The following is a 25,322-nucleotide window of genomic DNA, read 5'->3' as shown; positions in this document are numbered from 1 at the left end:
TTTATCTTTTCACAAATGCTAACAGTTTGACCGCTTGACCTCCAGAAGATTTTACCCTCTTCATGACCAGAGCATTTTTTGCTATTCGGCACTGCGCTACTTTAACTACTTAAGGACCAGGCCTCTTTTTCAGATTTGGTGTTTACATGTTTAAAACAGTTTTTTTTTGCTAGAAAATTACTTAGAACCCCCAAACATTTTATAATGTTTTTTTTCTAACATCCTAGAGAATAAAATGGCGGTCATTGAAATACTTTTTTTCACACCGTATTTGCGCAGCGGTCTTACAAGCGCACATTTTTTGGAAAAAATTCACTTTTTTGAATAAAAAAATAAGACAACAGTAAAATTAGCCCAATTTTTTTTCTTTATTGTGAAAGATAATGGTACGCTGAGTAAATTGATATCCAACATGTCACGCTTCAAAATTGCGCCCGCTCGTGGAATGGCGTCAAACTTTTAGCCTCAAAAATCTCCATAATCGACATTTTAAAAAATTCTACAGGTTGCATTTTTTGCATTACAGAGGAGGTCTAGGGCTAGAATTATTGCTCTTGCTCTACCGATCGCGACGATACCTCACATATATGTGGTTTGACCACCGTTTTCAGATGCGGGCGCTACTCACGTATGCGCTCGCTTCTGTGCGCAAGCTCTTCATGACGGGGTGTTTTTAAAAACCTTATTTTTTTTCTTATTTATTTTAATTGATTTTTATTTATTTTTACACTGCTTTTTTAAAAAAAAATAAAAAAATGGATCACTTTTATTCCTATTACAAGGAATGTAAACATCCCTTGTAATAGAAAAAAGCATGACAGGTCCTCTTATATATGAGATATGGGGTCAAAAAAAAAGGAAAAAAATAAAAATTAACATTTAAAAAAAAAAATACCTTTTAAGAGGTATGGGCGGAAGTGACGTTTTTGACGTCGCTTCCGCCCTCCTATGGTATAGAGATGAGTGGGGGCCATCTTAGCTTCACTCGTCTCCATACCCAGCTAGGAAAAGGACCCGATCGACTCCGCTGCTACCGACGGCTCCGGTAAGCGGCGGGAGGGGGGTGGCACCTCTCCCACCGCTGATAGCGGTGATCTCGCGGCGAATCCGCCGCAAAGACCAACGTTATCGTACAGGCGACCGGCGCCTGAAGAGATGGATATCTCTGTTGTGGCAGCAGCTGCTGCCGTTACCGACATATCCCTCTTCAAAAATAGGACGTACATCGGCGTGCACTGGTCGTTAAGTGGTTAACTGACAATTGGGCGGTCATGCAACACTGTACGCAAATTAAATTTTTAGTATATTTTTCACACAAATAGAGCTTTCTTTTGGTGGTATTTGATTTAATTAGTTTTTTTGGGGATATAAATAAAAAAAAACTAACATTTTTGAAAAAAAATATATATTTTTTACTTCTATAAAACATATTTCAAATTTCTTCATTAATTTAGCCCAAAGTGTATTCTGCTACATGCTTTTTGGTTAAAAAAAAAAAAAAAAAATCCCAATAAGTGTATATTTGGTTTGCATGAAAGTTAGGCCGCGTACACACGCGCGGACTGTTCGCCCAACCTTGTTCGTCAAACAGTTTGACAAACAGTCCGCTCAAAATTAGCATGAACGGACTTGACCACACACGATGAACGAACAGTCCGCTGAAACCGTGCGCGATGACGTGAACGGCACGTACGACGGGACTAGAAAACGACGTCCTATACACTGCAATGCAACCTTCGGCGTGTAAATCCTTTCTGAGTATGCGCGGAACTTAGTTTGACGAACAAGCCTACACACGAGCGGACTGTCCGCTCAAACCAAGTTTCAGCGGACAGTTTTACGGAAATTCCGAAAAACTTTGTTCGTCAGACTGTCCGCTGAAACTGTCCGCTGAAGCCCACACACGAGCGGACTGTCCGCTGAAACACTGTTCAGCGGACAAAGTTGGGCGAACAGTCCGCGCGTGTGTACGCGGCCTTAGAGTCTGGTATAGATAATGTCATGTTTATTTATACTAGTAATGGTGGTGATCAGTGACTGATAGCGTGGCGGACAATCTGACACTAGCTGAGGTGTATACATCAGTAGTGACACTAATACAGTGACTAGTGCTAATATTATGCACTGTCACTGTACTGGGAAGGGGTTAACATCTACGGCCATCATGGGGTAATTTGTGTGCCTAACTATGTGTAATGTATGTGTTTTATGTGCTCCTTTTTTTCCCCCTGCTTTGCAGGGAATAAAAAAACAAAACGGCAAGATCGCCTGTCAGTGTTCGGAGCTCTGTGTTTAAGACATAGAGCTCCCTTCCCTAAATGACAGAGCCGATCAGCAGCTTCGGTGACCAGTCATTGGCCGAGACCTGCTGATCGCCTTCAGCTGTAACAAATCACAGCTCAGCTGGGGCGGTGGACGCGCACACGTGGCCCTCTACGCGGAATCGCTGATCACGTACCAGACACAGGATCCGGCGCAGAGCGGCCACCCTGTAACAATATTGCCGGTTGCCAATAAGTTAAGGATTAAAAATGGTTCATGTTGACTGGGAGAGTTTAGTTTTTGCTTTAGGACATGAAATTAGGTCATTGTCTATAAAATGAATCCCAAAACACGCTGTCATCAACATTGGCGCAGCAAGCGGTAGAGATACATTATCATGACTTAAAATGCACCGGACTGAAAGTTGTGACAAAAATTGTGCATACAAGTTGATCTACACAGCTCTTTATATTGTATGTTTTTTTTTCTTTTTCTTTTTCAGGTGTAAATATGTATCACCACTTTTGTGATTTTGCTAATCTTTACATAACACAACATGTGAACAACTCCTTTAGTACTGATGTCCAGATTGTTATGTGGGACACAGTAAGTAACTTTTAACTAAAGACTCTTTTCGAGGAAAATGAATGTACATTGTGTGAAGGTGCTAAAGGGGTCAGTATTCTGATATACACTATATTACCAAAAGTATTGGGACACCTGCCTTTTACACACACATGGACTTTAATGGCATCCCAGACCTTGCTTTGGTCTGCATGGTTAAGAGGTTGTCTTTGGGAAATAGATATGAGTGCTTCCAGCATTGCTGCAGAGGTTGAAGGGGTGGGGGGTCAGCCTGTCAGTGCTCAGATCATACGCCGCACACTGCATCAAATTGGTCTGCATGGCTGTCATCCTAGAAGGAAGACTCTTCTAAAGATGATGCACAGGAAAGCCTGCAAACAGTTTGCTGAATACAAGCAGACTAAGGACATGGATTACTGGAACAATGTTCTGTGGTCTGATAAGACCAAGATAAACTTATTTGGTTCAGATGGTGTCAAGTGTTAGATTTTATATTAAAGTAAAAATATTGCTCATCCATGTCTTTATGGACCTTGCTTTGTGCACTGGTCCAAATCATTTGGTGGAGCAGGGATTATGATGTGGGGTTGTTTTTCAGGGGTTTGCTTTGGCCCATTAGTTTCATGGAAGGGAACTCTTAAGGCGTCAGCATACCAAGACATTTTGGACAATTTCATGCTACCAACTTTGTGGGAACAATTTTGGGGATGGCTCCTTCCTGTTCCAACATAACTGCGCACCAGTGCACAAAGCAAGGTCCGTAAAGACATGGATGAGGGAGTTTGGGGTGGAGGAAATTGCCTGGTCTGCACAGAGTCCTGATCTCAACCCAATAGAACACCTTTAGGATGAATTGGAGCAGAGACTGCGAGCCAGGCCTTCTCATCCAACATCAATTCCTGACTTCACAAATGTGATTTGTGAAAGAATGGTCAAGCATCCCCATAGACACACTCCTAAACCTTGTGGACAGCCTTCCAGAAGAGGTGAAGCTGTTATAGCTGCAAAGGATGGGCCATTGCAATATTGAACCCTACGGACTAAGACCTGGATGCCATTAAAGTTCGTGTGTGTGTGTGTGTGTGTGTGTGTGTGTGTATGTAGGTGTGTAGGTGTCCCAATACTTTTGGTAATATAGTATATATTACTGAGCTCTCATCCGTACAATCCAATGTTGGGTTAGTACAGAACTTTTTGCTATGCGAATTAGCAGATCTACAGAGGTTATTGTCACTTTTGCAGTCAAATTTGAGAACCAAATTTCATACCCAAAAAATATGTCTTACCTTTTCTAACGGTTTCTTTGAAGCAGATTTTTAAATTCAAACAAAAAAAGAGGAAGACAAGAGAGAACTTTATAGGTTGTCACCAATAGCCCCTAAATAATGGAGATGAGTACTAGAATTTTGTGTATAAAAGTATACAAAATGTATTCACAATCCCAAAAATCTTTAAAATCAGTATAAAAATGTCATACATCTATAATGGTTGTCAACTATATTCCCGGGGGGGGGGCAAGGGGGGAACAGTACATGTAGCCTAGAAATGTATATAGAACAAGTATAACTGCAACATAAGCATCAGGTTCCCAACAAATTGTACTGGGCTAAGTAGTATGGGGAATCCAGTTGTCAGTCTTGATCTCTACGCATTTTGCCAAAAAATGGCTTCTTCAGGAGGTCCTACTTACACTCACTGGCCACTTTATTAGGTATACCAGTTCAATTGCTTGGTAACACAGATTGTTAATTAGCCAATCACATGACAGCAACTCAATGCATTAAGACATCTAGGTGTGGTGAAGGCACTTTGCTGAAGTTCAAACCAAGCATCGGAGTGGCGGAAAAAGGGGATTTAAGTGACTTTGAACGTGGCATGGTTATTGGTGCCAGACGGGCTGGTCTGAGTATTTCAAAAACTGCTGATCTACTGGGATTTTCACTCACAACCATCTCTAGGGTTTACAGAGAATGGTTTGAGGAAGAGAAAATATCCAGTTGTGTGGACAAAAATGCCTTGTTGAGGTCAGAGGAAAATGAGGTGATAGAAAGGCAACAGTAACTCCACTAACCACTTTTTACAACCAAGGTATGCAGAATAACATCTCTAAACTCCCAACACAATGAACCTCAAAGCAGATGTGCTACAGCAGCAGAAGACCACACCGGATGTCACTTCTGTCAGCTAATAACAGGAAACTGAGGCTACAATTGGCACAGGCTCACCAAAATTGGACAATAGAACACTGGAAAAATGTTGGCTGGTTTGATGAGTCTCAATTTCAACTGTGACATTCAGAGGGGTCAGAATTTGGTGTAAATGTGAATCGTGGATCCATCCTGCCTTCTGTCAATAGTCCAGGCTGGTGGTGTAATGGTGGGGGGGGGGGGGGGATATTTTCTTGGCAGACTTTGGGCCCCTTAGTACCAATTGAGCATCGTTTAAACGCCACGGCCTACCTGAGTATTTTTGCTGACCATGTCCATCCCTTTATGACTACAGTGTCCCCATCTTCTGATGGCTCCTTCCAGCAGGATAATGCACCAGGTCACAAAGCTCAAATCATCTCACCACTGGTTTCTTGAACATGACAATGAGGTCACTGTACTCCAATGGCCTCCACAGTCACCTGATCTCAATCCAATAGAACTCCTTTGGGATGTGGTGGAATAGGAGATTCGCATCATGGATGTGCAGCCGACAAATCTGCAGCAGCTGCGTGATGCTATCATGTCAATATGGACCAAAATCTCTGAGGAATGTTTCCAACACCTTGTTGAATCTATTCCATAAAGAATTAAGGCGATTCTGAAGGCAAAAGGGGTTCTAAACCGGTACCAGCAAGGTGGACTTAATAAAGTGGCCGGTGGGTGTATATTAAAGAACAAATTGTAATTACTTACAAAACTTAAAGGGGTTGTAAAGGCAGAAGGTTTTTTCTATCTGTGCATTAAGATAAAAAGCCTTCTGTGTGCAGCAGCCGCCCCCCCCCCCCCCAATACTTACCTGAGGTCCATCTACATCAAGTGATGTTGCAGGAGTGTCTTGGCTGCCCGGGACTCCCCTCCTCATTAACTCCCACTGCTGTCAATTAAAGTCACTCGGCCAATGAGGAGAGGGAGGGGGTGGGGCTGGGCCACGAGCTGTGGCTCGGCTCGTGGGCCCCTATAGCAAGCTGCTTGCTGTGGGGGCACTCAACAGGAGGGAGGGGCCAGGATCCCTGAAGAGGTGCCAGAGAAGAGGAGGATCTGGGCTGCTCTGTGCAAAACCAACTGCACAGAGGAGGTAAGTATTACATGTTTTTTTTTTTTTGTTTTTGGTTAAAAATAACAGACTTTAGCATTACTTAAAAATACTAAAAATGACTTAAAATTCTAAATCCTAAAATAAACTTAAAAGTCATACCTATAAATGCCATGTCTAGTACTCGCAAATAAAGACTGTTTGTCTGTTTTACATCCGTTTTTCATCTGATCCGTTTTTTTGTTTTTTAATGGAAGAAAAATAAGGCTTTGATCTGTTCTAAAAAAGGGATGTTGAGGGAACTGGATTTAAACAGATGTAAATGTATGATCATCCGTTTACATCTGTTTTTCCATAGCGATGAATTGATGTCCGTTTTTCATCTGTGAAAAACTAACAAACGGACTACCCGTGTGAAAGGGGCCTTAGTATAAAACCTTAAATTTAAAAAATATTCCAATGCATATCATCAACCTACTGTCAGAAACCATGAAATCCGACCGAAACAGAAGTACAGTTAAGGTGGGAGTTCCGCCATTTTTTTAAAAGTCAGCGGCTACAAATACTGCAGCTGCTGACTTTTAAAATAAGGACACTTACCCGCCCAGCGCGCCCGTGATGTCGGCACCCGAAGCCGATCTCTCGATCGTCTTTCAGGTGCTGCCGCCGCCACCTTGGGTATGGGAATCAGGAAGTGGAGCCTTGATGCTTCACTTCCCGGTTCCCTACTGCGCATGCGCGAGTCGCGCTGCGCAATAAGGATGGTCCCCCGTTGTCTCTGGGATCCATGTGTTTCCTAGCAGACAGCGGGGGACCCGCAGGAAGTGGCGTAAATATCCGCAGATTCTGCGAATATCTATGCCGGAAGTGGGTGCAAATACCTGTACTGTACAGGTATCTACACCCCCCTCCCCCCTGAAAGGTGCCAATTGTGGCGCCGGAGGGGGGGAGGGTTCCAATGAGCGGAAGTTCCACTTTAGGGTGGAGCTCCGCTTTAGATCATACTTGTTTAATAGAAAAAGTAAATAGAGCAAACGTAGTCAAAATATAGCCAGAGTTCAGGAACCGTAACGGATAGTCAGACAAGCCAAACGTCAGAGTCGGAGATGAGCATATTAAAACAGCAAGCAGGATCTGGAGCCAGAAGGGATGTCAGCCAAGCAAGTCTTTTAACAGGAAGGCAGGAGAGCGTCTCTGTGATGTTGACCAAGGCGAAGACAGAGATCCTCTGGACTGGATGGCATAAGTAGGCAGGACTGACGAGCAGGATCATCAACAGCTGAGTGAAAGATATAAATAGTAGGTTATGGCGCTAAACCCAAAATTATATACCTAGCATATGATAGCCTGTCTATAAAAAATATATATAATATTAGTGATTTATTTGCAAATAATATGATGCAAATTTATGACTCAGTGCTGAAGTATTATTTAAGCTTTATAAAATTAAAGTGAAAAGAATATAATGGTTGGTGTGTGCAAATACGTGCTGACACTACTGTGTCGAATTAATGGAAATTGCCTATGACAATAACACCAAAAATCATTCAAAAAATTCATACAAAGTAATTAATACCAAAATCCTTGTGCATAGAAAAAACTTTCAAAGTCGCATCCTAGGGTCGCTAAAAAAGTCCCATATAATAATGTCCTAGGTAGTAGTAACACAAGATAAAGTGACTAGTGCAGTAAGTGCCAATCTTCAATGCAGAGAAAACACTCGTCCCCGGTGCGCCAGTGTTGTGGTAATGTGAATGCTCTCACCAGATCTTGTACCCCTGTGGGGTTGGATGGGCCTTCACGGTATAAGCCACTCTGTTGCTATCTGGATACTGCTGTTGGTGCGCTGGGGAAATGTTCACTCTTCACTTTATATAAACTCCGTTGATATGTACATTAAGGGAAGAAAACATATCCATGGTGTAGTACGTTTAAGCAATCTTTTATTTGAATAAGTATAAGAAAACTACTCACATTTGCAAGTAAAAAAGTTTGCGTTATTTGTAAACAATCTCCGCCGGCCGCTTCTGGCTATAGGAAGGGTGCACGTACGTAACGTACGTAGGTACGTGCACCCTTCCTATAGCCCCCCATTTTAGGGGGTAGAGGATCTAGGTAAAGGCAGCTCTAACCCCTGTAAATTTTACGTTTAATAATTCACAGTTATATTTATATCTTCAATTCTTTATTTGTTTTCAATTTTCACTTATTTCAGTCACTCACAGGGTGGGTAGTCCGTAGCGCAACTTTATTCATTCATTTACATCAACAGCTGAGTAACTGTGGAGAGATAGGAGCTGCCAATTAGCTGACAGCTGAGCGGCCAGGACAGAGAAGGAAGGACTGAGGCCAGCCCTGACACCTACACACATACTCCTGTGCTGTATCCCAGCACACAGATATCCCGCTTATTGTATTACTATACCGACTCCACTCTCGTTCTGTGTGAGCCCAGTACTTCCGGCGGAAGTGACATCACATCTAGCTAGCTCCCTCCCTACGCATTTCACCTTCTGGCATCCTTGATCACTCCCAGAGGGCATCAGAAGGTGATTTGTGGCTTGTATTTTCTGATTTATACTGTGTATTAGTGAATAATTGTATAGCACTAAACATTTTTTTTTTTTTTTTGTAGATATGGTGTGTGTATATATGAGATATTATTATTTTATATGTAATTTTTTTAGTTTTTGAAAATTTGGGAGATTTTTAGCATAATATAGTGCTACATATTGGACTTATAGATTGTGACGCATTTAGGCTGGGTTCACACTGATGCGAATTGGATGCAGGTTTCCCCACATCCAATTCGCATGACAGTAAATTGTGACCGGCTCTCTATGGAACCGGTTCATACATCTCCAAACCACAGCAGAAGGGTCCTGTGTATATTTGACCCCCATTTCAGGTCTGAATTCAGGAAAAAATTCTGACCTGATTCACCCCTGAAACAGAGAACAGGGACACACCGGACCCCTGCTACAAGCCCCTCTGCACATAGTGTGAACCCGGCCTTAATGTCTGTTGCAGTGGCTAGGATTATTTAGGAAGGCAAAGATATAATATTTAGGTTTTTAAAGCGGTTCTTCACCCTAAAGGGGAAGTTCCGCTAGTATTATCCCTCCCCCCCTCCGGTGCCACAATCGGCACCTTTCGGGGGGGAGGGGGGTGCAGTTACCTGGATAATCCAGGTAACTGCACCCACTTCCGGACAGACCGCCGCATGGCTCTGCCCACCGCCGCATGGCTCTGCCCACCGCCGCATGGCTCCGCCCCCCGTTGTGTTCTGGGAAGCACACAGTTCCCAGAGACACAGCGGGGAACCAGCGCAGCGCGACTCGCGCATGCGCAGTAGGGAACCGGGCAGTGAAGCCCTCATGCTTCACTTCCCGATTCCCTGACAGAGGATGGCGGCGGTGCCTGCAGCGAGACGAGCGATCGCTCGTCATCTGCCGCCGACATCGCTGGAACCTGGGACAGGTAAGTGTGATATTATTAAAAGTCAGCAGCTGCAATATTAGTAGCTGCTGGCTTTTAATATTTTTTTTTTAGGTGCAGCTCCTCTTTAAATAGGATATTGTAGGCACGTTTCTGTTGCCCTAAATGGATGGCAATAAAGTAACAGACACGGGCAGGTTTTTTTTTATTTTTTAAGTACATTAACATACAATTCAGAACCCACACATTGAGGTCCTTAACTCATTTGTTAGAAGAGACAGTGTTCAGGTCGAGTTTACAACTAATATTGAAATCTGCTAGCACAGTACAGACATGGTTATGGTAAAGTCCTTAACATTGCATAGAAGGGAATACTAAGTTATTTTTTTTTTTTTTTTACAAGGATACATTTTTTTTAAAGGTAAGCATACATTAATTAAAAAACAAAAACAAGAAAAAAAACGACGTGAATGGGAACAGATATAACGTTGGCTTTCTTCCAATATGGCTGCAAAAGTTGAAATACATTATAAAGGAGCAAAACTTTATCATTTTAGATTGGTATGGTGGTTAGAACCCTGTTTTTTGATTTTCATTTGATATTTTCCCTTACTTCCCTGCCTGCAGATCGTTCCAAAATAAAGAAAAATCCCTTCTAAAGCCTTGTACACACGATCGGATTTTTCGACGGGAATTGTGTGATGTCAGGTTGTTGTCAGAAAATCCGACCGCTTGTACGCTCCATCAGACAATTGTTGTCGGATTTTCCGTGGACAAATGTTGGATGGCAGGCTTTAAAATTTTTCGCGGACAAATGTCTGTTTTTGGATTTTCTGAGCGTGTGTACACAAGTCTGTCAGACAAAAGTCCAAAGTACAAACATGCATGCTCAGAAGCAAGGACGAGCCAGAAGCGGTCGGTCTTGTAAACTAGCGTTCATAATGGAGAATTAACATTTGTGACGAGGCAAATTATGAAATATCGAAATGCAGCGCACAATTCTCTTCTTCTTTAAAGTGATAAGAAAATTAAGCTGCTTTGCTGATGATACTGATAGAGTTCTTCCAAACGTATTTTCAAAGGCTTTTTTTTTCTAGTGATATCAAGAATAATATTACTAGGCTTGTTTTTTTTGTGGCAAGTTACCGCAACGCCATTGTCCCTTGTCAATTTTGCATTGTATTTTTTTTTTTTTTTATGTAACTGCCTACTCCCAAACTGTCATTTGAAGTAAAACACAAGTATTATTCTCCACAATTTTTTTTTTATTTTTTTTTTGTGCATCAAAAAAAGAAAACAAACTTAACCAAGAAGTTCATTCTTTGCATCCACAAATATAGAAAATATGCCAAATCAAATCATTATTCAACCAAAAAATAAAATAAAAGCCTCATGCATGTGTCCTGCTTCTTAATATAGGGGAGTCAACAATGCCAAGAGTTGGTGAAAGCAGGGGTCCGTCATCTGGAGATAATTTCCGAAAAACATCTGGATTATTCTCCTGGAGCTCCCGCAGCAAAAGCATATGACATAATTGGTCATGATTAATAAAGCAACCACTTTTTGGTCCAAGAAATCCTCCTCTTCCTGGTCTGGACTTGGGTAAAAGCAATAACGCCAAGGCCAATAATAAATAATACGTGATCTCCTCTGATTCTGCAACATGGCTGGTTGACGATTGGCCATTCACAAACAAACTGAAAAGTGCAAAATGAAAAGCGCGAATCAACACTCACCAAACTTCTACTAACATGAAATTAGCAGAAGGAGCCCAAAGGGTGGCACATGACAATTTAACTTTTGTAGTCTCGTAATACGTCACTACATTTGTTTGTTGGCTGACAATTCCTTGCCGTTTGTATGCAAAACAAGTTCCTGGCCAATGCCCTTCGGACAAAAGTCTTAGGCTTTGTCTGCGGAAAATCCGATCGCGTGTGCGAGGCTTTAGACTAAAACCGTTGTCCCTATTGGACGATTTCCCCTCTGTTCCCATTTCAGTGACAGCTATAAATTGTTGGAATTCCTATCATTTTCTGCTGGGAAGAAGGTGGTGACTGGGACAAACCTGAGGGGGTAAATCTTCCCATTCGTGACACAGACAGCAATTACAATTTTGTTTTTTGTTTCCACTATTAGGAGCTGTCTGGTATATGACTGTAAATCGGAGGGCCCAGAGACACTAAAGCTGCCCATAGATGGATTGAAATTCATCTGGATTAGCAGGGAGAGGACACATTTTCTATTCATCTATGGCTATTATTGGTTGAAAAAAAGGCAATCTACTGATTGACTTCTCGTTAACCATCCTGTTGGAAAATGTATGCTTGATCAGAGCTGCAGGCTATAGACTGTGTATTGTGATGGTGGGGAAGTCTTCCTGCTGACAGAATACAATAACACAGTGGGGAGGATCCCCCATCCACCTCAAATGTGTGCATGGGGGAACCAGGTCAGTTATTTCATTTAACCCATTGGTTGAGCAAAAAAAAAAAAAGTCCCATCTATGGCCAGCTTAAAGTGATTGTAAAGTCTCAAGGTTTTTTGCCTTAAAGTGGATGTAAACCCGAAATGTATTTATTTTTATTTTGTCTGGCACAATATAGAGTATGGGATTTTAGATCAGCTGTGGCCAGTCTTGCCACAAAGAGTTAATCCAGCTCTGAGCAATCCTCACATATTTTTTTTTTTTTTGTGAAATAAAACGGACAAACTGTGAAATCTTTGTCCGTTCTTCTCCCTTGCTGTGATTGAGAGGTGATTTACATATGTCATGCACTAGCCTAAGACATGCATTATTTTTTAATTCCCAACCCCACTCCTTTCTTCAGCAGCTCTGGACTGCAAGGATTGGCTGTTCCACACCTCAGCATGAGTTGGCATGCTGAAGTCATGTGGGGACTTTTCTGGGTTTTGACTGGATGTTAGTGATCATAGCAGAAGTTCAGTGTAAGAAATACACAGGAGAAAATGCATGTTGATAAGGGGAGCGTAGAGGTGGGCGGAAAGTCTACTGACATCACGACTCCACCCACTAAGCCCTGGAAAACTGACCCAACCACAAAATCTGCAGTTTTTCGGGTCTCATAGCAAACGGAGGGGAGACATTTGACAGATAATTACACATGCAGGAGGCATGTATATCCTTCTAGATAACCAATATTGCAGTCGTTTAGAAAGGATGAGAGTGGGTTTACATCCACTTTAATGCAAAAGGTGAATAACCTTCTGTGCTGCAACTTCCCCCCCAGACTTCCCTTTTCCTTACCTGAGCCCATCCGATCCAGCGATGTGCACAAGCCCAGCGGCTCCAGCTGCTTTCTCTGTCCTCATTGGACAGGTCTATAGCAGCAGAGGCCATTGGCTCTCACTGCTGTCAATCAAATCCAGTGACACGCAGGGGATGGGGCGAGTCCCGCTGGCTGTGTCAATGAATGCAGCAGTGGGACTCGGGAAATCGTCTTTCCGTGGGGGGTTTCTTGATCGTGCATTGGGGTTACGTGCTTAATTAAAATGGACCTCTACTCAGACAATTCACTTGGCATAATTCTTTCCCTCTACACATTTGCATTTTTCTTTCTCCCATTACGTCCAATCCCTCGTTCTTCACCTAAGCTGGTGCAATCCACAAACACAATGACCATTGTGCACCTTGGAGTGGATGGTTAAGGCGATGTGGCCCTCCTCGGATTGAGAATCTTGGACTATACAAGCAACAAAAAAAGCAAAAGGGCACATTGAAAGATAAGAGACTTCCTCTTTTGCCCATAAGTAATGCCGCGTACACACGATCGGAAATCTCGTCGGAAAAAGCTCTGATGGTTTTCCCGACGGAATTCCGCTAAAGCTGTCTTGCCTACACACGGCCACACCAAATTCCGATCGTTTAGAACAGTGATGGCGAACCTTGGCACTCCAGATGTTTTGGAACTACATTTCCCATGATGCTCCACTACACTGCAGTGTGCATGAGCATCATGGGAAATGTAGTTCCAAAACATCTGGGGTGCCAAGGTTCGCCATCACTGGTTTAGAACGTGGTGACGTACAACACGTACGACGGGACTAGGAAAAGGAAGTTCAATAGCCAGTAGCCAATAGCTTCCGTCTCGTAGTTGAGTCTGAGCATGTGTGATTTTTGCCGTGTCGGAATTGCATACGCACGATCGGAATTTCCGATAGCATGTTCTCAATTTTCCCGAAGGAAAAACTATCAATTTTTGCCTGGCGGAAATTCGGACAGCTAAATTTCCGATGGAGCATACACACGGTCGCATTTTCCGATGAAAAGCTCTCATCTGCCTTTTTCTGGCCGGAAATTCCAATCGTGTGTACGCGGCATAAGAGTGGTACTTCTTTCTGGTCCCATAGACGACTGCATTGTTCATTCTAGCTCCAGGGCACCCAGTTGAAGGGCCTTTTCTGGAAACAAAGCGCATCGCAATTTTGGCCAGGGCTCTGATAATCGATCATCTAATAATTCAATGTTGCTTAGACTGATTTGTCTGTCTTTTCTACATCATTGTTCAGGCTCTGTTCACATCTTGGCATCCCAGATCGCAGGAGGGATCGCATCGATTCTGCCCACGATCCCGAATCGCAGTAAATCGCGGGACGCCTGTGCAATCTCATAAACTTCCAATGGCACCCCGATCGCGGCGTAATTTTGCCACGATTGTTGCCTGACAAATTGCAAAACAGAATCATGGGGCGCTTGTCGCCCAAAAAAAGTTCTTGTACTGGACCTCCTTTTTTTTTTTTTTTCTTTCTAGGTAGCCAGATAGAGTTCCTCTTTAAGATGCAGATAGTGCTTACCAAAATACTTCATTAGGACCCATGCCTTTGGTGCTTGTGAAAAGGAATATTTCTTTGTTGAAGGGGATGGTAAATCGGGCCTATTTTAGGAAAACCTATTTGTGATCATTACAGGACTATTCTTAAGCGTGAGAACAGGAAGTCAAATCTCTTGTTTGTTCCATACTTGAAGCCGAGAGAAGATATTGTTGAAATACTAAATCTACGCAGTGCCATGGGAGAGCGGGCTCAGGGAAGGAAATGTACTGGAGAAAGTGCCCGGGAAACTTTCCATACAATGTACCATCGTAGAATACACTCTGTCATATTCTATTCTATTCAGTCATATTCTATCCATTTATCTTGTTTGCAGTTAGTAGTACTTTTTATTGTCTCATCAAATTGGTAAATTGTATTGTATTAGATGTTCAAAGTCCTAAAGGCAATTTCTTCCTTAGAAAGCAGCTACACCCTAAGCAGAATAGCCTGACTCCCTGCTAGTAACTGCAGAGCAGGGACTTTGCTTTCTATATGGAAGCAGTGGTCTCTCTGCAGATTTATGATATTAGGGTTATAGCTCTGCAATTAGAAAGGTTGCTTCACGCTGATTGGAGAGCTCTGGCGCTGATTCAGTGGAGGGGGTTCAGAACTGTGCAGAGAGAGCACTGCTTCCACATAGAAAGCAAGAGTCTGCTAACAGAGGGTCAGGCTTTTCTTAGGTTGTAGCTGTTTTCTAAGGAAAGTTTAGGACTTTGAACATCTTTTGTTTTGATGCACCTGGAATGTATATAGCTGATGTAAACTGAGGGCTAATCTGGACATTAATCCTCTACTTTTTGTAAGGGCCTTTGGGTGGGCCTGAGTCTGGCTTATAGCTCTGCGATTTAGAAAGGTTGCTCCCTGCTGATGGGAAAGCTCTGGCTCAGGTTTAGCAGGGGATGTGTCGGGTCTATGCAGAGAGACCACTGCTTTTACACAGCAAGTCAATGAAAGGAGATTGATGGAAAGGATTCTGCACAGTAAAAGTTGTGAAAATGTGGAAACTCCCTCAAGAGCCGGTTCTGGTCAGCTCAGTGGATTGCTGTCCCCTTAAAAATAACTCAACACACAGCCATTAACGTCTAAACCGCTGGCAACAAAAGTGAGTACACCCCGAAGTGGAAATGTCCAAATTGGGCCCAATTAGTAATTTTCCCTCCCCAGTGTCATGTGACTCTTTAGTGTTACAAAATCTCAGGTGTGAAACTGAGCTGCAGCTTGGTGGCCAAGACCATACAGCGGTTTAACAGGACAGGTTCCACTCGAAGAAGGCCTCTCCATGATTGACCAAAGACGTTGAGTGCACGTGGTCAGAGTCATATCCAGTGGTTGTCTTTGGGCAATAGACCCACACCATTACACCACCTGCACCAGCCTGAACCATTGATACAAGGCAGGATGGATCCGTGCCTTCATGTTGTGTATGTGTGTGTGTGTGTGTGTGTGTGTGTATATATGTATGTGTGTGTGTGTGTGTGTGTGTGTGTGTGTGTGTGTGTGTGTGTATATATATATATATATATATATATATATATATATATATATATATATATATATATATATATATATATATATATATATATATATATATATATATATATATATAAATATAAATTACACATACAACATGAAACCATGGATCCATCCTGCCCTTTATCAATGCTTCAGGCTGGTGGTGTAATGGTGACGGGGATTTTTTCTTGTTACACTTTGGGCCCCTTAGTACCATTTGAGCATCATTTAAACGCCACACCTCAGTCGACTTCACCAAGTCTAAATGCCTAAATGCATTGAGTTGCTGCCACGTGATTGGCTATTTAGCAAGATGTGTTATCAAGCAATTGAACAGGTGTACCTAATAAAGTGGCCGGTCGGTGTGATATATATATATATATATATATATATATATATATATAATAATATATTTATTATAGTTTTTTTTCTCATATATTGTGTGTATGTGTTGGTATGACCACTCATGGTCCCCATCAGGGAGTATGTGAAAGGGGCACTGAAAGTCCACTTGGAAGTGCAGTCGCTGTAGATCCGAGGGGGACATGCAAGGAAAATAAAAAAACATTTTAGCTTGAAAATGATTGGATGATAAAATCAGCAGAGCTTCCACTCATTTCAGATCTACCCCTTAGATTTAGAGCGACTGCGCTGAAAGTACACTTTCAGTGCAAAGTGGATTTCCTTTAGTAAACAACCCCCATTGTGTTGTCACCCTATAACAGGTCATGTCTGAGCAAAGACCATCCTAGCAAGATGACCACAAATTTATTTTTTAATGAAAGCTGCAGATTTAAAGAATAAAAATAACGATATCACATTATAATGAAAGCTTATATGAGAATTTAGTGGTGGTTTTCACATGTACCCAAAACAGTGAACACATTTTTTTTTTTTTTATTTATTATTTGGGTCCTCTTGAGACCTAAAGAGAAATAAATGTCACATCTAATTTACGAGTATAGTGGTCATACCAAATAATAGGGCTAAAAATATATTTTTTTGCAGCCCCCATTCGCTTTTCTTAGCAATGCTCGCAGCGAGTCTCTGGGGAGCCGGTGTGCGGGTGGGGGGAGGTCCGGCAGGATATAGAGGGATCTTATCACCGGCAGCCAGTCGGTTCGGTGACGAGGAAGGATATCCTCCCACTCAACCTGTTGGGTTCCATGCCAGATTGTATCAAAAGGACGGATTGTGATTTACACTGGGCTGCAATCTCCTGAATTATTGAGGTGTGTAGCCCGGTCTGCATCCTGACTGGCTGTTGTGTGGGAGATACAATGACCACTATAGCAACGGAGCAAGCTATTGTCATCAAGCTAATGGCCATCAACTCCCACTCCTATACAAGCAGCACACCGCTTTGTTCGAGCTGCCACACCGCTTCAAAACCGATCTTCTCCCGCTCAGGCAGTTTAATGTGCTGTCACATTTCCACATCTGTCATCTGTTTGTTATGATAATTAATTGTATTGCCTGTGATAATAAGAGCACATCGCATATAGATAGGTCTCTTACTTCTCGCAGTCGTCAGGCTATTACTTTTTACCCACTTCAAAGCATCAACCAGCTTAGAAGTGATCAGCCAATAAGAGTTAAAGTGGTATTAAATCCAAAAGCAAACTTTTATTATAATGCAATTTACCAATCTTTAGATGTGGTGTCTACATTCGTTTTCGTTTTCTTTTTTTAGGCTTTTTTCTCTCTTCTTTTTTTTTTCACCCAATGACCTGGCCAGAAGGCTGTTGTATCTCAAAAGAACAAGCTCTCTTGCGGGTGTATCAGGTAGAGGGTTGAGACAAACCATTTCCCACTGTCAGGGGTGCCTACAATAATCGGCTTATGTACAATCTTTATCCCAAAAGGAAAAAAAAAAAAGTTTGCTCTAACTGCTTATAAATTGTTAGCTGGAGTTTGGCTTCAGTTTGTTAGTGTATCTATATCTGCTATTGCGTCTAATGGCACGTACACGTGACCGGTTTTGCCATTGGAATTAAGTCCGAAGGTTTTTTTCAACATAATTGTGAGAGAATTCAGCTCAAACTGTCTTGCATACACACGGTCACACCAAATTCCGACGGTCAATAACGCGGCGACGTACGACGGCACTATAAAAGAAGTTTAATGCTTCTGAGCATGCATCACATTGTTTCCGAGCATGCGTCAGAATTTTGCGCGTCGGAATTGCATACACCGAACTGAATTTCTGAGAACCTGCTCCCAATCTTTTGCTGGCCCAAATTCCGCCAGCAAAAGTCTGATGGAGCATACACACGGTCGCATTTTCCGATTAAAAAGCTCTCATCTGTCTCTTGCTGGCCGAAAAATTCCGATCGTGTGTACGCAGCATAACACTCTTCTCCCCCAAGACTGACAAAGCTACTGTTTAAAAGTTGCTCCTTCATCCAGAGTGGGGGGCACTCTAATACAGGAGGTGTTTTACTGGTCAGATCACCAGCTGAAAGCAGAGGGGAAAAAGCCTAAAAAAAAATGCAGTCACCACATCTAATTGGTAAGCTACAAGTTATTACAGTTTTGGGTTTAATACTGCGTTAAGTCACTTTAGTTAAAAAACAAAACAAAAAACATTTGCAGTGCATTCCTACAGTAAATGCACATTTCCCCATGTTGTAGCCCTTTAATTTCTTCAGATCCGCGCTATAGCTGAACGATGGCTACATCGTGGACCTGCTTTGCCGGGAGTACGTCTATTGATATCCTCCCTTGCCCCAGCGGCCTGCGCGCTTCCTGCAGGGTGCACTCGGTGCGCTCTGTGATCAGCGAGTCCGACCCCTTACCATGTGATCAGCTGTCAGCCAATGACAGCTGATCATGTGATATAAACGGAGCCGGCAAACGGCTATTTTTTCTCCTCACTCTCACCGCGTGAGGAGAGAATAAAAAAGCCGATCACCGGCGGCCGTCAGAAGGACATCCGTCCCGAACACGGAGAGCTGCCGCTAGCTCCTCAGTGCCCACCTGTGCCACCTGCCAGCGCCACCTATCAGTGCCCACCAGCGCTACCTATCAGTGCCTATCACTGCCACCTTTATCTGTGCCAATCAGTGCCACCTTAACTGTGCCTATCAGTGCCCACCAGTGCAGCCTCATCAGCGCATATCAACGAAAGGAGAAAAATTAGCTGTTTGCAAAATTTTATAACAAACTTTTTTTTTAAATGTCCATTTTTTTGATTTAGCAAAAAATAAAAATCCCAGCTGTGATTAAATACCACCAAAAGAAAGCTTTATTTGTGTGAAAAAAATGATAACATTTTCATTCCGGTACAGTGTTGTATGGCTGTGCAATTGTCATTCAAAATGCGTCAGCAGTGAAAATTGGTCTGGGAAGGGGGGGGGGGGGGGTTTAAGTGCCCAGTAAGCAAGTGGTTAAAAGTATAGAAATTATCTGTTGATCCTGACAGAAATCCAGTGAGTTCCTAACTACCTGTGTGAGATGACAACACTGCCTCTGCTGCACTGAAATCCCAACTAGTGTTGTCAGCCTTGCCATGGGCCCTTGCCGCAGCTGGCCCATTGAGAAAGCACAGTGCAGTTTGCACATGTGCAGTAGAAAATTTTGCTGTGAAGCCACAAAGGCTTCCCTGTCTGTTTACATTACCCAAGATGGCGGTGCTAGCACCCCATAGCTGATTAAAGAATCTGCTTGGGTGAGGACATCATGGAATTTCTTGACAGGTAAGCGCCCTAATAGTAAAAGTCAGCGACTACATTAAAAGTAGCTGCTGACTTTGAATTTTTTACTTGGGGGTGGAGCCCTTCTATAACCTCTTTCGTTGAAGTTCTTGATGATCCAATAAATAGTTGATTTAGGTGCAATCTTAGTAGCAGCAGTATCCTTGCACCTGAACATGTGCAGTATCCTTGCACATGTTTTCTTGCAGATAACCACGGTTAACAGAGGAAACACAATGATTTCTAGCACCACCCTCCTTTTTAAAGCTTGCAGTCTGTTATTCTAACTCAAGCAGCATTACAGAGTGATTTCAGGCCTTGTCCTCATCAACACTGACACCTGTGTTAACGAGAGAATCGCTTACATGATGTCAGCTGGTTCTTTTGTGGCAGGGCTGAAATGCAGTGGAAATTTATTTTTAATTTTTTTTTTTTTTTTTTTTTTTTTGGGATTAAGTTAATTTTCATGGCAAAGAGGGACTTTGCATTTCATCTGATCGCTCTTCATAACATTCTGGAGCATATGCAAATTGCCTTAGAAACTGAGGCTGCAGATTTTGTGAAAATTAATATTTGTGTCATGCTCAAAATGTGTGGCCATGGCTGTAGGTATCTTTCTGTACTCATGCTTGCATGGCAGATGTATTAAATATTGATTGTGTTGTTGTTTTTTTGCCAAGACATATATTTTAAAATGTATTGCGCAGTCTTCATTTTTCCAGTTATTTCACTGCATGTACAATTCTGTGCACGTTTTGCCTATACATTAACAACATACACTTTTTTTTTTTTCTTTTTTAATAAAAAAAAAGAATGCACATTGTAGCTCACTTCAAACTCCGGAGAGAAGAAATGATTATAGGGCAATCAGATTTTTTTTTTTTTTTTACTTTAGAAATAATTGCAAAAACAGAATCCTGAGGAATTAAGGGGAAAACTTCTAATTAAACTGATTATATGTGTATGTGTTCCATACAGGGTGAAACATATTCAATGGTTTACATTATTCTTGTTCCAGGTCTGTGACTTAAAAAAAATGGCTGCACGAGTACTTCTCTCACCATACAACGTGATCTGTACAATCTGTAATTTCCTTTAGATCTACCAACAGTGAGGGTCTACCTGATTGGATACTAATTGATTAGATCGGTCCTCCTATTACATTTTTGATAAATCTGTAATTGATTGTACGGTTGGATTGTATTGTGTATGGCAAACCTAATGTCCCTCCCTCCCCAGCAGCATGTGCTCCCCTCTCCTATCCCCCACTGCTCCTGTTTGCTACCTTGTACCTGGTTGGCTGTAACGTAGTATAAACGGTAGACCTAGCCTTTAACTCTTGAAGACATTTTTTGGCCTCCCCTGGTTTTACTACTTTTTTTTCCTGAGTCTGCCATGTGCTGCACTGTGTATTAGTGGAAGCTGCTATCAGGTTGGGGTGTAATTGGTACAATTTTTTTTTTCTATGTTAGATCTGTTCTTAGTGCGGGCTGAGGTGCTGTGAATAGATTCTGGCTCAATAACTTCCTGTAAAAAAGACCAGTCACTGCTGCTCTCTGCTTGTGCAGGGTGACTGGTCTTGTCTCTTCCCCCTCTTTTTTTTAGTTTTCTGCAGGCAGTCTGTAGTGGGTGGAGCCTGCTGGCTACCTCCCATAGATCTGCCCTCTGTATAGGCTGTTTACAGCACAGTGATGATGTCATTGTTGCTTTGTAAGGTAATATCTTGTTTTTTTGCATTTGGTGCACCCAAAGTGGATTTATATCTGTTGAGGCTATTGTGTAACATATTTGAGAATAATCTATTTTATGAGAGTATGTATATAAGAAGTATGTATGTATAACAAATGGTAAATGGATGTTCATTTCTCCTGATTGCAGAGTTTCTATGGCTATGGCGATTTGTTTGGTGAGATGTGGAAAGCATTTACTGACCATGAAGTCATCCATTTGAAGGAATACGATTCCAAAACGGTAAAGTTCATTCCACTGCTTCCTCTTGCCTGTCAGCACATGTGAGTGAAAATTCACCTGATTGGCCGAAAGTGCACCCTCTCTCAGTCTGAGTGCTGCTATTCATGGCTTTTAAAGTGCTTTCAGCTTAGATTTAAACACTGACAAAATCTGCATATACAGTTGTGTGAAACAGGAATTGCCCCCTAAGGCTAGGTTTCCACTATTGCGAACCTAAAGTCTCGCGATTTTGCCACGATTTTAATGTGACTGGAAAAAAATGCCTGTGTATTCTTGAGGTCTATGGACCTCAAGTCGCATCAAAGTGGGACCAAAGTATTGCAGGGACTACTTTTGAAGTCACTGCGACCTTGAAGTTGCACCGATATGAGTGGTACTCATTGGAAATCATGGGAAACGACTTGTCATGGGACTTTGCAGTCTCACGTCGCATGATACGTGGCACTAGTGGAAACTGAGCCTAAACCTAATAACTGGTTGTGCCACCCTTGTGGCAACAACTGCAATCAATCGCTTGCGATAACTGGCAATGAGTCTTTCACACAGCTGTGGAGCCCACTCTTCTTTGCAGAATTGTTTTAATTCAGCCACATTGGAGGGTTTTCCAGCATGAACGGCCCATGTAAGGTCATGATACAGCATCTCAATTGGATTTAAGTGCGGGCTTTGGCTAGGCCACTCAAAGCAAAATTTTATTTTGTTTGAACCATTTCGAGGTTAACTTGCTGTTGTGTTTCCGATCGTTGTCCTGCTGCATAACCCAAGTGCACTTGAGCTTGAGGTCACAAACTGATGGCCAGACATTCTCCTTTAGGATTTTCTGGTAAAGCTCAGAATTCATGGTTCCATCAATTATGGTAAGTCGTCCAGGTCCTGAAGCTGCAAAGCAACCCCAGACCATCACGCTACCACCACCATGTCTGACTGTTGCAAGGATGTTCTTGTTATGAAATTCTGTATTCGTTTTATGCCAGATATAACGGGACGCACACCTTCCAAAAAGTTAGGTTTTTGTCTCATCAGTCAACAGAATATTTGCCAAAAAGTCTTGTGGCTAATCAAGTTGTTTTTTGGTAAATGTAAGATGAGTCTTTGTGTTATTTTTGGTCAGCAGTGGCTTTGTCCTTGGAACTCTCCCATGGATGCCATTTTCGCCCCGTCTTTCTTATTGTTAATCATAAACACTGATCTTACCTGAGGCAAGTGAGGCCTGCAATTCTTTAGATGTGGTTCTGGGTTCTTTTATCACCTCCTGGATGAGTCGTCATGCTCTTGGAGTCATTTTTGTAGGCCAGCCACTCCTGGGAAGGTTCACCACTGTTCCAAGTTATCTCCATTTGTAGATAATGGCTCTCCCCGTGGTTCACTGGAGTTCAAAAGCCTTAAGCCCTATACACGCCATTAGATTTTATGCAGATTTTTGGCTTCAGATTCATCAAAACCATGTAGTGCAAGGGCCTGCCTGATTGCATACACATTGAAACTCTTAGCCCTTGTACACACGGTCGGACATTCCGACGGAAAATGTCCGATCGGACAGTGTTGTCGGATAATCGTGTGTGGGCTCCATCGGACTGTTTCTGTCGGAATATCCGATGGACCAAGTTTTCCAGCTTGGCTATAAAACTTTCCGACAACATGATCCGATCGGACCTTGTCCAATCATGTGTAGAGAATTCCGATCGGACAAAGTGCCACGTATGCTCAGATCAAATTCCTACACCAAAGCTATTGGCTACTAGCCTGAACATAGTCCTGCCGTAACGAAATAACGTCATCACATTCTGAATGATCGGACATTCCGACAACTTTGTCCGACCGTGTGTATGCAACAGTTTCGGACAAAATCCGTCGGACAAAATCCGACGGATTTGGTTGTCGGAATGTCCGACTGTGTGTACAAGGGCTTAAACCCCATACACACTATTAGATTTTCTGCAGATTTTTGTCTTCAGATTTACCAAAACCATATAATATGAGGTCAAACCTTAAAGCAGAGTTCCACCCAAAAGTTCCACTTGTTGTACTCCTCCCAATTCCCACTTCCATAAAAATGAGCCACGGGTTTTGACGTCACCGCCCAGGCACCCTCCTCCTCCCTCGGCTGCTGGGCCCATAGGACAGAAGAGCGGAGCCTCGCACATGCGCAGTAGGGTTCCCGGTGTGAAGCCATAAGGCTTCACGGCCGGGTTCCTTTATTCGCAATGGAAACGGCAGCACCCAACAGCTGATGGAAACATCAGCTGCAGTGCCAACATCGCTAGACTCCAGGTAAGTGTTCAATTATTAAAAGTCGGCAGCTGTAGTATGTGCAGCTGCTGGCTTTTAATTTTTCCAGCGGTGGGCAGACCTCTGCTTTAAGAGTTTCAATTTGTATGCAATCAGGGAGGCCCTTGCACTACATGTTTTGGTAAAGCTGAAGACAAAAATCTGCAGGAAAATCTAATAGTGTGTATGGGGCGTAAAGGGGTTGTAAAGGTTCATGTTTTTTCACCTTAATGCCTCCTATGCATTAAGCTGAAAAAACATTCGGCAATTGCAGCCCCCCAGTTTACTTACCTGAGCCCTCGAAAGTCCTGCATCGATAATGCACTTGATGTTGGCCCAGTCTTCTTGACTCTTCGTTGGATAGATTGATGGCTCAGGAGCGTGCCTGCAAGTTAAAATGGAAGGCCACCCTAAAAAATAAAATAAAAAATAGCATTAATATTCTTAAAATAATAAAAAAAAAAAATTAGATTTTTTTTTTAACTTGCCAGAAACCCCTGTTGCTAGACAGTCTTCCTAATCTGCCTCTTCCTACTGCGCGGTGATCTTCGGTCTTCTTTCCTCCTCGCGTCGTCTTCTGGGGAATGAGGTGCGCTGTGTTTTGGGAAATGTGTGTACCAGAACACAACGCGCCCTGTTCACAAAGCGCCACGCGACTCGTGCATGCACAGTAGGAAACGGGCGGTGAAGCCGCAAGGCTCCAATGCCTGTTTCCCTTAGTGAGCGGGGCAGCGCCGGGACAAGATACGAGGAATGTATCGGCCTTGGGGGGCCGACATTGCGGGCGCCCTGGACAGGTAAGTGTCCTTATTAAAAGTTAGCAGCTAAAAACACTTTAAAAAAAATTAAAATTTCAGCTGGGAGACCACTTCCCAGAGGGGATTAGCTGATACGGGGAGGAGCCGTGACGGCCACAGAGGGACCCCAGAAGACGATGATCGGGGCCACTCTGTGCAAAACGAGCTGCACAGTGGAGGTAAGTATGACATGTTTGTTATTTAAAAAAAAAAAAAGTGAAGCTTTACAACCTCTTTTAAGAAATGGCTTTGAAACCCTTTCTTTGTTTGTAATCTGTTCTTGAATTTTTTGAGCTTGTAACATATGTGGCATTTTGTGATCTGTTAGCATGCTTCACTTTGTCAGACAGCTTTCATTTATGTGATTTCTTGATTCAACAGGTCTGGCAGTAATCGGGTAATTACTTTTTCACATAGTGCCAGGCAGGTTTGAACAGCTTTTTTTCACTTAAAATAATATTTTAAAAACGGCATCTTGGATTTACTTGGGTTATCTTTGAGTAATATTAAAATGTGTTTGGTGATCTGAATCTGTGTGAGAAATATGCAAAAAAACTAATCAGGAAGGGGACAAATACTTTTCCACACAACTGTAAAATGCCACTTCATATTTTTATTAGCTACATAATTTATTGCTTTGTTTTTAGTATCTCCTGAAGTTCAGTTTTAAGAAAATATTATATGTAACATAAAAAGAAATACATAAAAGAATGTTGGATTT

The 25,322-nt window shown here is 42.4% G+C and overlaps 1 protein-coding gene across 1 annotated transcript in view; it reads left to right on the top strand.

The window, feature by feature from the left end:
• EOGT (EGF domain specific O-linked N-acetylglucosamine transferase) overlaps window positions 1–25,322 on the top strand; it is an 83,912-nt gene that overhangs the window by 38,067 nt on the left and 20,523 nt on the right. The window contains exons 8-9 of the mRNA XM_077451978.1: window positions 2,765–2,868; window positions 21,444–21,536. Of these exons, the coding sequence (XP_077308104.1) occupies window positions 2,765–2,868; window positions 21,444–21,536 (197 nt within the window). The remainder of the gene's footprint in view (window positions 1–2,764; window positions 2,869–21,443; window positions 21,537–25,322) is intronic.

Source organism: Lithobates pipiens, unplaced genomic scaffold (assembly GCF_037356315.1).
Source record: "Lithobates pipiens isolate NorthernLeopardFrog02 unplaced genomic scaffold, aLitPip1_a1.2 Scaffold_23, whole genome shotgun sequence".
In the NCBI taxonomy this organism is placed as follows: Eukaryota; Metazoa; Chordata; class Amphibia; order Anura; family Ranidae; genus Lithobates; species Lithobates pipiens.
Note: the sequence above shows the minus strand (reverse complement) of the source record. Positions and strands in the feature narration are given on the sequence as shown.